At 42.4% G+C, this 14,247-nt stretch overlaps 1 protein-coding gene across 2 annotated transcripts in view; it reads left to right on the top strand.

The window, feature by feature from the left end:
* LTN1 (listerin E3 ubiquitin protein ligase 1) overlaps window positions 1-4,302 on the top strand; it is a 47,288-nt gene extending 42,986 nt beyond the window's left edge. For both annotated transcript variants that reach the window (XM_065414176.1, XM_065414170.1), the window contains 4 exons: window positions 904-1,124; window positions 2,277-2,471; window positions 3,088-3,255; window positions 3,778-4,302. In XM_065414176.1, coding sequence (XP_065270248.1) covers window positions 904-1,124; window positions 2,277-2,471; window positions 3,088-3,255; window positions 3,778-3,840 — 647 coding nt within the window. In that variant the 3' untranslated portion in view covers window positions 3,841-4,302. The remainder of the gene's footprint in view (window positions 1-903; window positions 1,125-2,276; window positions 2,472-3,087; window positions 3,256-3,777) is intronic.
* Window positions 4,303-14,247: the final 9,945 nt, after the last annotated feature.

Below are 14,247 nucleotides of genomic sequence, written 5' to 3'. Positions count from 1 at the left end.
CAGCCTGCTCTGGCGGGCCGGGCGGCACGGGCACAGCCTGCTCTGAGGGGGGGCCGAGTGGCACGGCTGTAGCCTGCCAGCCCCAGAGCTGCAGCTGCTTCGGAGGCTGGGGGGAGAGCAGTGTGGCCAGAAGCAGAGAGACTCTGGCCCCGCCTCTTCCCTTCGTCTCTGCTGGCTGTGCTGCTTCTCCTTGCTCCCTCTGTTGGGGGGAGGGGCTGTGTCCCACCTCTCCCTCTCTATACCCGTTCATAAGCCGACCCCCTTCTCTGGTGCTTCCCTTTTTTACTAAAAAAATTCAGCTTATGAATGAGTATATACGGTAGTTAATTTTCATTGTTCTACCAGAGAAGTGCAAAAAGAAAATTAGACTCGAAAATTATTTTTCCAATAATCTAAAGTGATATTGGTAACAGAGGCAAGGAAATACAGTTTCAAAATTAAAATGTTTGTTTTGATTTCATCATTTTCATATTACTATATAACATAACCAAAATAAAATGAAAAGTTGTTTAGAAAGGAAATTGAAATGTTTCATTTTAAAAACAGCCAAATGGAACACTTAGACGTTGTTGGAACAATTTTCCCTTTTTTTGGTAAAATTTCAGCAAAATGAACACAACTTGGCAGAGCATTTCAGTTTAGAGACAGCTGCTTTCTCCAAGGGAAAATGGTTCCGTTGAAGTTTTTCTGACCAGCTCTAAATCTGAATGTTCGTAAGAAGGATAGCATTTATGGACAAGAGGGGTTGGGAATTTTTGGCATGCTTTCCATCACCGGCAACAGGCTCTGTCATATAATCAAATTATTAAAATAATGCTCCTATAGGGATGGGGCAGAAACAATGCTATGTCACCTGTATGATATTTGACAAAATGTTTTTGATTTCCCCCCCCTCCCCCCCAGATACAGCAGTACTGTCATCTCAGATTCCACACTTGGCCTGCTCGGTGTATCATATGACATTGAAGGACTTGCCAGCCATGGTTAGGCTTTGGTGGAATAGCTGTGAGAAACGGGTCTTCAATGTAGTAGATAAATTTACAAGCAAATATGTCAGCAATGTACTTTCTTTACAAGAAATATCTTCTGTGCAGACTAGCACACAGTTATTTAATGGCATGACGGTTAGTAAGGCCTTTATCTTCTCAAAAAGTTGTTTGTGAATTGTCTTGTAAAAATTGAAATATAAACTCTCCAATGTTTCTAAATCAGGCATTAAATACAATAAGGTGTTTTAAGTGCCAGCTAGATAAAGATCACTGAGAGAATATCAATGGACTAGAACTATCACAAGATAGTGCTCTCTTGTAATTGGATTGAAATCCTGACCCTGTAGAAGTCAACAGTTTTGCCATTGACTTCAGTGGAGCCAGGATTTTACCCTAGACCAGGGGTTGGCAACGTTTGGCACGCGGCTCGCCAGGGTAAGCACCCTGGCGGGCCGGGCCAGTTTATTTACCTGCTGACGTGGCAGGTTCGGCCGATCGCGGCCCCCACTCGCCGCGGTTCGCTGTCCTGGGCCAATGGGGGCGGCAAGAAGCGGCACGGGCGAGCGATGTGCTGGCCGTGGCTTCCCGCCGCCCCCATTGGCCCGGGACAGCGAACCGCGGCCAATGGGGGCCGTGATCGGCCGAACCTGCCGCGTCAGCAGGTAAATAAACTGGCCCGGCCCGCCAGGGTGCTTACCCTGGCGAGCCGCGTGCCAAACGTTGCCAACCCCTGGTCTAGACCTTTATCAAAATGCTGTAATGGTCAAAGCAGAGATGTTGCTTTTTCAGAACCTGACTGATCCTCTGACAATGAATAAAACGACTTTATTTCTATTATCATAAATGATTGATAGTATAATTTCATTTGTTGTTGGTTTAGTAGGATGACATTTGTTCGCTATATAATTGCTGGCTTCCTGTATTTGGAATAGTGTAGAAAATCTTGGTGCATGTACTTCAGTCAGAGAGGTTATCCATATAAGTGCTGTTTTCTGCAAGACCACTATCAATATGGTACCTTCTGGCTAGTGTCATTTTTTTTTTAATTTATCAGTGATCGTCAGCCATCATTCAATCTGATTGGCTGATACCAGTTCTGTTTAGTTTGGCATGACAAAGGTTGGCATTTTTCTTTAATGAAAAGATTTGTCAGTCACTTGTTTTCCTGGTCCAAGCATATGCAGTAAATTATGGATCTTTCATGTAATATAAAAAGACTTGAGAAAGTGTATGTTTAACGTAAAGTGAGATCTCACCAGTCTTTTGAATGTTTCTGTTTTTCTATAGGTAAAAGCTCGGTCTGCTACTCGGGAAGTGATTGCTACCTATTCAGTTGATGATATATTTATTGAACTGATAATACAGCTTCCGCCAAATTACCCACTGGGCTCAATAACAGTTGAGAGTGGAAAGAGGGTTGGTGTGGCTGTTCAGCAGTGGCGCAATTGGATGCTACAGTTAAGCACGTACCTCACTCACCAGGTGAAGTTTTAGGCCACGCCCTTGGTTTTGACAATTTAGGACATACAAACAGTGACACAAAAATGATAGAACAATCTTAGCAATATAGTGTTGACTGAAATGTAACACCAGGATCTACATCTATGGATGATGAACTATTACAGTCTCAAAACTTCCCCTAACATGAGACCCTCTAAAATTGGGTTGGTTTGTAATGATAGATGTCACTCTACACTTGTGATTATAAGAAACTAACAAAAGGATTAATGCAAATAGCTTTATAAATGCTCTTAAATGCACACTGTCCACTACGAGTTCTGTAGAGAGGAACATGTCTGAAATCTGAAGGATCCGTTATAGGATACTGTCCATTGTAGTTGAAATACATGGCTTTATTTGATTATATACATGAAAACTGTACGTTTAATCCCTTTACCACACCCTTCATAAATAGCATGTCATCTTAGATTAATTTTTCAGGATATTGTCCAAGTCCCACTATGTATGTATACAACACCTAGTACAAAGGAGCCCCGATCCTGCTTGGGGCTTCTGGGTGTTACTAGAATAGAAATAAGAGATGTTCTAAAATGTTAACACATCACTGATTGCTGTTGTGACTCTTTCCTTCTGTTAGAATGGAAGTATTATGGAAGGCTTGGCTTTGTGGAAAAATAACGTGGATAAACGGTTTGAGGGAATTGAAGATTGCATGATCTGTTTTTCAGTCATACATGGTTCCAATTATTCTCTTCCCAAAAAAGCCTGTAGAACATGCAAGAAAAAATTCCATTCAGCCTGTTTGGTAAGTACCCAGAGTTGGTCTTGTGTACATGTTTGTATTTTGCCTAAATTTAAAATCTGGTTCAAATTGCAGTATGTAAGCTATATTAAAGCTGACAAAATGGTAATCATGAGTATATCAGAAAAGGTTGATGTCTGTATTGCCATACAAAAGAAAATTACTGCTTCTCTAACAATATAATTCCAAGAGAGTTCTCACTTGTGGATCCTACCTTCTTAAAATGAGACCAGACAACAGGGAGAATCCTGGATGGTATCTTTCAGAAACTAATGTTTTGTTTTATATTTGTATTTCATATGACTTTGCTTCTGCTAGGGGAAGTTGCTTATCACAGCTTATTGGAAAAATAACTTTTACTAGCCTTTTAGTATTTGGTAGCCATCTTCACTGGCAAGTTATATGTCACTATATCTTGTAAAACCTTACACCTGTCAAACAAAACTGAATGAAAGTGTTCAAGTGTAAAGCACTTCTAAAATTCATCATATGTTCACATTTTAAATGTTTCTATTTCTCTTTCAGTACAAATGGTTCACATCTAGCAACAAATCCACCTGCCCACTTTGTCGAGAGACCTTTTTTTGAAATATAATGTTCTTCTCCCTCTTCAATAAAATGAACAATGTAGTAAATGAAGAGGAGGCACTGGTCCTGTCAAAAACTGTACATTGAAGGAAGCCAACTTACTTTTTGGAAATAATATCAGAATTATCTTAAATTGCTTGACTAAAGGGATGATCCATGTTGATCTCTGGACTGTGTTATTGTAAAGGGTTCTGAAACACTTCTTTGATATAAAAGAACATATATGTAAGAATAGTTTATTTTAATTTGTATATTTTTTAAAATGTTAAAGTATTCTAAAAATTCAGAGGTGATTTCAATAGTTATGTTTGCACCAAAGTAGTATTCAGCTACAACTCAGTCAATTAAACCTACCTAGGTACAATCCAACATACTGTTCTGCACTTAAGCAGGATGGTGCCTCTAATTTTACAGGTGAATTTAGTGTAGGTGGCGTGAAGATCTGAATTTCTGGAACCATTAAATTTGAATTTATAAATCTTCTCATATTTGAATTATTAGCTGCAGCTGCTATTGCATTAAAGTTAATTTAAAGCATATGATAAAACATCAGTGGTAATTTAATGTTCAAGCCTGATCTGAAATACAAGGTAATCTAAAGTATTTTATAAACTGAACGTTAATAGTGTAACCCGATTTTTTGATTTCTAAGATTGAAAAGTTCAGCAGGTAAAGTCAGAGAGAGAAGTTAGAGAAGAGGAAGGATGCCAACCAGCTGTTGTGCTCTCATTCTTGCTGCTTTCTTTATCTGCAGTTGGTGAAAACCTTAACATGTTAATGAAACTTTATGCTCCACTGACATTCTCCAGTGATCATAGGGATTTAGCTTTATAACTGAATTTAAAATTGTTTCACTAGTAATTTCCGTTCATATAAGTTGTTTTTCCAGAGAAACATGCACAGAACTTATAGCCCATTTCAACTGTGAAGCCATGTTGCTTCGTGTGTTAAATATTTGGATCAGTAACGTCACACAGTGCAAAGGGAGAAATAGGCCTATTATGTCAGTGTTTCTAAGCCTTTGGGATTGTGCTGTTTTTCTTTGTCTTTTGGCCAATGGATTTTCTGGAAAAAAAAAAAAAATACCCTAAATTTTAAGTGACTTGTGCTTTAGGTATCCAGTTAGATGGACCTTTTAAAGGGGCCTGATTTTCAGAGAGTGAGTGCTCAGCCTTGTCTCAAAACCAGGCCCTTTCAAGACTCACTTGTAGCTTTTGAAAAGAGACGCCTACATGTATTGTAGGTGCAATAGATCAATAGTGCCAGCACTAAGCTGCTAATGGAGAACTTCTGCATTTTAATTATCTTTTATTAAAGAAAGCAAAAGGTGGTATTTTAACATCAATCTGAAAAAACATATTAAAGGGAAACAATTTGTTTCCATAATTTTGATACTTTAGCAGAAAGGCTTCTCAAATGTTTATAGTAATTTATTAAATATTAATCATTTAGTCTAAATGATTATTTATTGCAGATTAGGAGACAACTTCTGCTGGATAAATGAAACAGCTGGACAACTTCATTAGTTAGCTGCCCATATCTTGTGAATTGCACCTTCCATAGAAAGCTTTAAGTGGCTTGCAAGTTGGTTCTGTTAGGTATCCTGTAGTCCAGACTTCGGTAGTGGGCAGCAGTGCCTTTCTTCTCCAAAATATCTGGATGTGGCAACTCTTTTTCTAGCCAGTGCCTGCCCTTTGGTGATCCACAATTGTTTAATCTCTTGCACTAACAATTTTTGAAAGAGGATTAACCTTAAGCCATTGGCAGAATAACTAGAGCAGAATATGAAATGTAGGGTCTTGATCTTCAAGTCACTGCTACCGCTAAAGGTGAAGTCCTGGCCCCACTGAACTCAATGGCAAAACTCATTGGCTTCAGTGGGGCTAGGATTTCACCCCAATTTATACCAGTTGCCTACATAGTGTATGCTCTGCCATGTTTTACTACAAATGCTTGAGTCACAAAATATGAAGATGAGTAACATCCATTGTCCTAGTTATAACAACATCTAGCAGTTCTAATCCCATTTTATCAAAATATCTCAAGGACTGAGAACAGTCTGTTGTTAAGCTGGACCCTCATGGTTTTTTCTAACTTTAAATGCATTATTGTCAATTGTAGTTCAGCGTCAGTCACAATTGAGAGATGGGATATTTCTTCATCAGGTATATAGTGATGTGGTGTCAGTCACCTGGAATTGCAACTGCAGGCCTCCCTCTCACCCCAAAAATATGGCAGAAATGACCTATAAATAAGGCCCTACCAAATTCACGGCCATGAAAAACGCATCACAGACCATGAAAGCTGGTTTCCCCCCGTGAAATCTGGTCTTTTTTTGTGCCTTTACCCTATACTATACAGATTTCACAGGGGAGACCAGTGTTTCTCAAATTGGGGGTCCTGAACCAAAAGGGAGTTGGGGGGGGTCACAAGGTTATTTTAGAGGGGTCATGGTATTGCCACCCTTACTCCGGTGGTGCCTTCAGAGCTGGGCAGCAAGAGGGCAGCAGCTGTTGGCCAGGCACCTAGCTCTGAAGGCAGCGCTCCGCCAGCAGCAGCGCAGAAGTAAGGGTGACAATACCATACCATGCCATCCTTACTTCTGCACTGCTGCTTTCAGAGCTAGGCGGCCAGACAGTGGCAGCTGCTGACTGAGGGCCCAACTCTGCAGGCAGCAGCGCAGAAGTAAGGGTGGCAATATCATACAATGCCATCCTTACTTCTACGCTGCTACTGGTGGTGGCTCTGCCTTCAGAGCTGGGCTCCTGGCCAGCAGCCGTCGCTCTCCAGCTGCTTAGCTCTAAAGGCAGCGCTGCCACCAGCAGCAGTAAGAGGAGCAGTACCACAATCTCCCCTACAATAATCTTGCGACCCCCCCCCCCCCAACCTCCTTTTTGGGTCAGGACCTCTACTCTTACAACACCGTGAAATTTCAGATTTAAATAGCTGAAATCATGAAATTTATGATTTTTAAAGTCCTATGACCTTGAAATTGACCAAAATGGACCGTGAATTTGGTAGGGCCCTACCTATAAACACTAGGCCACATCAAAGCGGTGTTCTATAGGTGATGCAGCATTTATAGGCTCTTCAGAGGGTGAATTATGCCCTGCCTGTTCACAGCTAGCCAACCCTTGCAGTGCCACAGTAAGCAGACAGTAAGGTTAGCTCCTCACCTTGGCCCAGAGAGCTGCAACTCCAACACAGGAAAACTGAGCAGAGGCGATGGAATATATTTGGGAGAGAATCCAAAGATGAGCAATTGGCCAGCTCGGGGGGTAAATGTCAGGGTAGACATGATGCAGCAGGGCTCCTACCCAGCTTCCCTTCTCTCCAATATGAATCAGAGGATTGTCACAATGAGACCCCATCCAATGAGGATTGGGGGGAGAACAGGGAGACATATCTAGAGGGCGGAAGGTACTAAATAGCTGCAAGTTACCACTACCTCTGTTGTGTAGCAATTCCTGCAAAGCAGACACACAGGGCCAAAAGGGTAAGAAAAAATGTAAATCTTACCCAGGTATTCATCCTCTGATTTCACTATCTCTACTGTGGAAAGAGCGCTCTCAGATTCGGGCTCTGAGAAGGGCTTAGAAAAAAAGCAGCAAAGGTTTTTTTTCCCTTGATAAGTTTGACAACACGTGCAGAAAGGTTGCATATGCCATCCAGATCCAACTCTGGAACAAGCACCTGAGGACAAGTCTGAGGACAAATACCTTCTTTCCAAATCACTGCCTGTGACAGCAATCCTACTGCACTCATCCTTAGAAGATGTGATCAAGGAGGAATAGGAAACCCTTGACAAGGGTAAGCGCATAAGCGGGTATGTACTTAGATACTATAAGTTGCAAGAACCAAAAACTGCCATCACAGATATACCAATGATCAATGCTGTGCTAGCATCATTAGCAAAAGTATATGATAATCCCATCCAAAAGGGATTTCTTTCCTGAAGATACAAATGATAGAAAGGCAGAAGTCAGCCACAGAAGGTATTCCAAGGCTTCTTGGTAGACCTTGGAGTGTCCTAGACCACTGCCTGTTTTGTAAGAGCCATGCTGTCCTGGCTGTATAACTATAAGGCCAGGGAAGAAAAAGGACCATTTTGACTTCCAGCTTACTGTTAGAAAAGAACCCTAGATCCAGTCTTTGTGGCAGATGCATCAATGGATGCAATGAGATTCTCAGCCAATGTCATGGCAGCAAGCTTAACATCTGGGTGCTATATTTGTCTATGCCCATAGATGCACCTTCCAAACAAATCCTGTGCTCATCTAAATTCAGAGACTCTGCTGTTTGGGGAAAAATTGGATAACGTTGTGGTAGAAAAAGGGCCAGTTCCACCCTTCCACTTCCCACATAGTGCCTTGAGAAGGGACAACAAGCCCAGCAACAGACAGAAATTCTCCTGTTTTGTCCATACTCACAAAAATACCAGGGAAAAGACAGCAGTTCACCAGGAGAAAACCCTGGAACTGCAGACCAAGTGCTAGCCACCTCTCAGGGTTTGGTATGACAACGAATGAATGTGCCTCTGTCCAGATCTGAGTCTAGGAAGCAGAATTTCCCCACAACTCAGGGGTCTCTATCTAACACAGACAAGTGGGTGATATGAGAGAGGTAGTGAGTTGCAGCTGCTCACTGGAACTAAGGGCCTCACCTCTTCCCTTCTTCATCCAATCCCTCATCTCAAGCAACCATCAAATGTGAACTGGTGTGAAGTGAAATCTCACACCTCCTAGCCCTAGGAGCAATGTAAAAGGTACCCTGAGAAGAGAGGTTCTTAAGGCTATACTCCATATACTTCATCATCCAGAAGCATACAGAGCATGGCAGAGGATTTCAGAACTGTCCTGGACCTCAAACATCTCAACAAATAGATGAAGAAAACAAGATTCCAAATGGAAACCCTAACTTTGGCGGAACTTCCTTGCCTCAGAGGACCTAGCAGATGATGTACACATAGCTATATGTATGTGCTATTGCCATCTACTGAGATTTGCATATGGCACAAACAAAAAACGGAATACTCTGTGATACTTCACTGAGAGGAACAACAAAAAACCAGTAAAATTAGATGGTATAGAGAAAGTCTGTACAACAATTCAAATACCTCCATTCAGTGTTGAGCCGTGATGGGAATGTGGATGCAGATGTTAGGAGCTGCATGAAGAGCATTTGCTGTAAATGGATGGAGCTGATGCAATTTGCTCTGATCAGAATATGCCAAGTAAATGAAATAGCAAAGTGTATAAGATCATGATTAGGCCATCCATGATTAAGGATATGTTTTAGTCACTGGTATTTTTAGTAAAAGTCATGGACAGGTCACGAGCAGTAAACAAAAATTCACAGCCCTTGACCTGTCCATGACTTATACTATATATCCCTAACTAAAACGTGGGCGGGGGGGACGGGGGAGGGTGATCTGGGGGGGGGGTGGCCCAGGACCCCCGCTGGTGCTGGAGAGGAGATGGGCGGGCAGCATGTGGCCCAGGACCCCTACTAGTACTGGGGGGGGAGGGTTGGCGGGGCTGCCAGACTCCCTACCCGGCTCCGCGTGTCCCTGCAGCTCCTAGGAGGAGAGAAGGCCGGGGGGCGCCGCTCACTGCCCCCGCCATGAGCTCCAGCTCCACATCTCCCCTTGGCCGGGAACCACAGCCAATGGGAGCTGCGGGGGCAGCACCTGTGCGGTGGGTGCAGCACGGAGAGCCCCCTGGCCCATCTACTTAGGAGCTGCAGAGACATGCTGGCCACTTCTGGGGAGCCCCCTGAGGTAAGCACCACCCCGCACCCCAGCCCTGAGCTCCCTCCCACACCCAAACTACCCCAGCAGCCACTGGTGCGGCTGGCCCAGGGGCTGCCTGATCTGCTCAGGCAGCCCCGGAGCCAACCACACTGGCTGTTGCAGAAGTCATGGAAAGTCACAGAATCAGTGACCAACATGCAGCCTTATCCATGATGTATGGGTGGGAATGTTGGCCAATGCAGAGAGAAGCAAAAACTACTTCACATTGCCAAAATGAGAATGCTCAGTTGCATGCTGGGTAAAAGGAGAGCTGATAGGCTATGCAATGAAACAGCATGAGGCATGATTCAGGTAGCCCCCATCACAGAAAAGCTGAGGGAGTATCAACTGAGATCTCTGGGTCATTTGAGACTAGATCTGAGATATGTTGGCCAGAGAGTACAAGACCACGTAGTCACAGGAGAAAGACCACAAGGAAGACCTAGAAAAACGTGGTTTGAGACGTTGAAGGAGGACAGAAAGGCTGGCATCAGGTTGGAAGACGCACTTGACAAAAGTGCTCGCAAAGAACAAGAGCTGCTGACCCCAATTGATGGGACAAGGTAAAGACGAAAAAGAAGACGACAGACTACTACCAACACAAAACTCTGCCATTTGTCTTTGTCTTTACCAAGGTGCTGGTGTTGGGCATAGCTAGACTTGGGGCACTCACTTGATTCCGTTCCTGGATGACATTTTGATCAAAGCTCTGTCTAAAGTAGCCGCTCACAGGACCACAATCCAGACAGACTGCTCTAAGAACAGTTTCATGATAAACATCAATGAAATACCACAAGGATAGCTCAACTGGGAGTGGACACAGGCACTTCTATGGCAAAAGTCTACCCATCAGTGGACAGATTCCAGAAAATACAGAACTTAACATGTACAGTATGTTGATAAGAAACACAAGGTCAGCTATAGCTCAGTGTCTGCATATACTGGGCCTGCTGTTTTCACATACAGTAATTACTCCTTGGGCAAGATCCCACATCAGGTGTCTCCTGGCAGTATGGAACCATTCACTGGAATGCAGGATCAGGTGCGGGTCCCAAGCCAGGTACTGGACTCCCTCAGATGGTGGGTAATCCCAAGGAACATCTGAAAGAGTTTACCCATGTACCTTCCAGACCCATGGGTACTCATGCCAAATGAGGGAGGAGGGATAGCTCAGTGGTTTGAGCATTGGCCTGCTAAACCCAGGGTTGTGAGTTCAATCCTTGAGGGGGCCACTTAGGGATCTGGGGCAAAAATCAGTACTTGGTCCTGCTAGTGAAGGCAGGGGGCTGGACTTGATGACCTTTTGGGGTCCCTTCCAGTTCTATGAGATAGGTATATCTCCATATATTATTATAAGTCCATCTGGGACACAGAACAGCACAAGGCACTTGGAGCTCCATAGAAAGGAATCAGAGCATCAATTTCCAGGAGCTCAGAGATGTCAAGCTAGCCCTATAAAGTTTTCAGAGCCACCTCAAGGGCATCTACATTTTGATCTAGTCCGATGACACTATCACCGTGGCATATCTTAACAACCAAGAGAGAAGTTGGAGCTCAATTCTACTCATATATGCAATGGAGATAATGGAAGGGGCAGAAAAAAACCTCTTTTCCATAAGAGCAATATACACAAAGGGACAATTGAACCTGGAGGCAGACTGGCTCAGCAGATGCACAGTCAACAACTCGGAACATTGTTTCAACCAGGAAAACTTCAATCTGAACTGACAAACGCAGCATCCAAGCAGTTGACCTGTTTCCCAGTTGCAAAAACAGAAAGCTGTTGAAGTACTTCACCAAAGGAAGCAAATGCCAGGTTGCTGGGGATGGATACTCTCTCACAGATGGCTACAAAACCTGCTTTACGCATTCCCGCCACTTCCCACTACTTGAAAAGGTGATTCAGAAGATAAAGTGAGCAGAAGCAATGGTGACAGTTTTAGCTCCACACTGGCCAAGGAGACCATGGTTTTCAGATCTGGTAGACTTGGCATTAGGATCCCCACACTGCATTCATCAGAGAGACCGGATATCCTTCATTAAGGTCCTCATCTCTATCCAGATGCAGACAGTTCACAACTGACAGCATGGCTATTGAGAAGGAAACAATCATGTTTGGACTACCCACCAAAGTGATTGCGAGACTCCTCTCCTCCACACAGATTTCAATACTAAAGGCTTACTCCTCCATCTGTACAGGAGGTAGTAGTGTCAGGAAAACAACAAAACCCCCAGGGACCTAATGTCCCAGCTATTCTGGACTTTCTTCAGGACAGCATAGACAAGGGATTCCAGCCCAGCACCATAGCACGCCAGGTGTCAACCATAAGTAGGATCTTACACGCAGTGTCCTTGGGTTCCTTGGCAGACAATCCTCAAATATCCAGATTTCTCCGAGCAGTCAACTGGCCAGTGCTGCGATCAGACCAATATTTCCTAAACAGGACCGACTACTAGTGCTGAAAGCCCTGACTACTCAACCTTTTGAACCATTGACACTGGTCACACCATTGTACCTATCCATCAAAACCTGTATTTGGTTGCTATCATGTCTGCGAGATGAGCCTCGGAGTTAGCAACATTATCCATGAATGAACATTGGTGTATGTTCCATGATGATGAGGTGGTGTTCAGGACCCCAGAACCTTTCTTGCCAAAAGTAAACTTACCTTCCCATGACTCACAGGAGGCTGACCTCCCATCCAAACCCACAGCAGCCTACAGAAAATCTGTGGCATAATTTGGATATTTGCAGAGCACAAAAGAACTATCTTGAGTGCTATGAATCAACAAGATCAGGCCCCTAGTTTGTCTACTTTCACCCAAAGTCCAAAGGGCTACAGGTCTCCAAACTGTCTTTAGCCAGAAGGATCAAGTTATGCATTGTAGAGGCATACAAGGCATCAGGTAAACATGTTCCTGATGGAATCAAGGCACATTCCACAGGATCTTCATGCGCACAGAGAGACTGTGCTTCCACTCAGGGTATCTGCTGAGCAACAACATAGTCTTCAATTAAAACCTTGATTAGACATTATAAAGTGGCCTCTTTTACTATATGCAGTGATCCAGAAATAATTTGCCATTTTTATAATTAATTTTGGGGGAGGACTTTCTCTCTCTCTCTCTCTCTCTCTCATTCTACTACCTTACCCCTTCCTTTCTTACCCAATAATTTCATTTCTGCTAGTAGCGTCTCCCATAATTATACCCTCTCTGGATGGCTTTGTAGCAAAGGGACAAAATTAAATTTTTATATCTACAGTTTGTCGGCCACTTAGCCTACTGTTCATAGGTTTACTGGCTGGCATTGAAACTGTTGTTACTCATCATTCTATGAGTTTTTATACACATTTGGAATAAATAGTTTGGTGCAAGCTGGAGATGGGAGCATGATCAGTAAGAGCAGCATTATAGCATTGAACTGCAGGCAGGAGAGGAATAGCCCATACTTCTCAGAATTGTGGGAGACTCCACTAGCAGAAAGGAAATTATTGACTAGAAAACTTGCTATTCTTAAATATATAATATAAGTAGAGCCCTTTGTTTTCAGTTTTTATTTTATTTAATTTTTCCTGGCAACTAAGTATTACCACAACACCACAAGCAAGTGAAAATCAGTGCAAAAAACTATTAATAACTTTTCTGGGTAAATAATGGGGTTTATTGTGGTGGACAGAAAGTCAGGGGGAAAAGTATTCAGTAGATTACTGCTTTGAATTTCGTTCATCAATGTGGTTTGCGGCAGAACTAAAACAGAATTCAAAACACCTGTGAGTTTAAGAAAACAATAAAACTTTTCATTTGAATAAACAGTTTACTGTTGTAGACGTGGAATTATTAGCCTATAAATATTTACTTTTAATAACTGGGCCACACCATTTGCAGCGCATATCCTCAACTTCATCCTTTTCTCCTGTTTTTGTTTTTTTAAAAACTTTCAAATACTTCCTTGTGTTCTGAAATGTATTCTGATATAGATTTTTTTCTTCCCATTTTAGTGTGTCAAATCTTTAAACCGTTATCTGCTAACAGCTTGCAATGTGTATGTGGTGGACGTGAGATTCATTAGTATGTTCAGATGCACACACACTTCAGAGCTTGCGTGTGTGCCTGTTTGTTTATATCTTCTTGACTAATACATAGCCTTACTTCAACAGGCAGCTTTGCATATACACACAGACTAATGTATTTTCATAATACAATACATTGCATGAGATATATGTATTTTCCAATAAAGCAAGTTATTTTTTATATATTTGAATGATACAAAAATAGGGTGAAAAATCAGGAAAAAAATGAATCATACTTTTTGTAAAACCCAGGAATTTTTCCATAAAAATCGGTTTAAACTGAAAATGAAGAAGCTTAAATATAGGGAGATAATCAGACCATACAAGTCTCCATCCCATACATTTTATGGTGCGTTAGTATAAGTATGGTATCATACCATAGTCATATATGGACGTGCTTCATAAAGAACTGTCACTTGTTAGTTTTCTATACTGTGACAGCTAGGCTCTACTGAAAATACTTTTTAACTAAACCTTCCTTTTTATAGTCTAAAAAAAGTCTCTACCCTAAAAGAATTTTGTAAAATTGATTAAATTGAACTG

The sequence above is a fragment of the Emys orbicularis genome, chromosome 1 (genome assembly GCF_028017835.1).
Source record: "Emys orbicularis isolate rEmyOrb1 chromosome 1, rEmyOrb1.hap1, whole genome shotgun sequence".
Taxonomy (NCBI): Eukaryota; Metazoa; Chordata; order Testudines; family Emydidae; genus Emys; species Emys orbicularis.
This window is presented reverse-complemented; position numbering and strand designations above follow the sequence as displayed.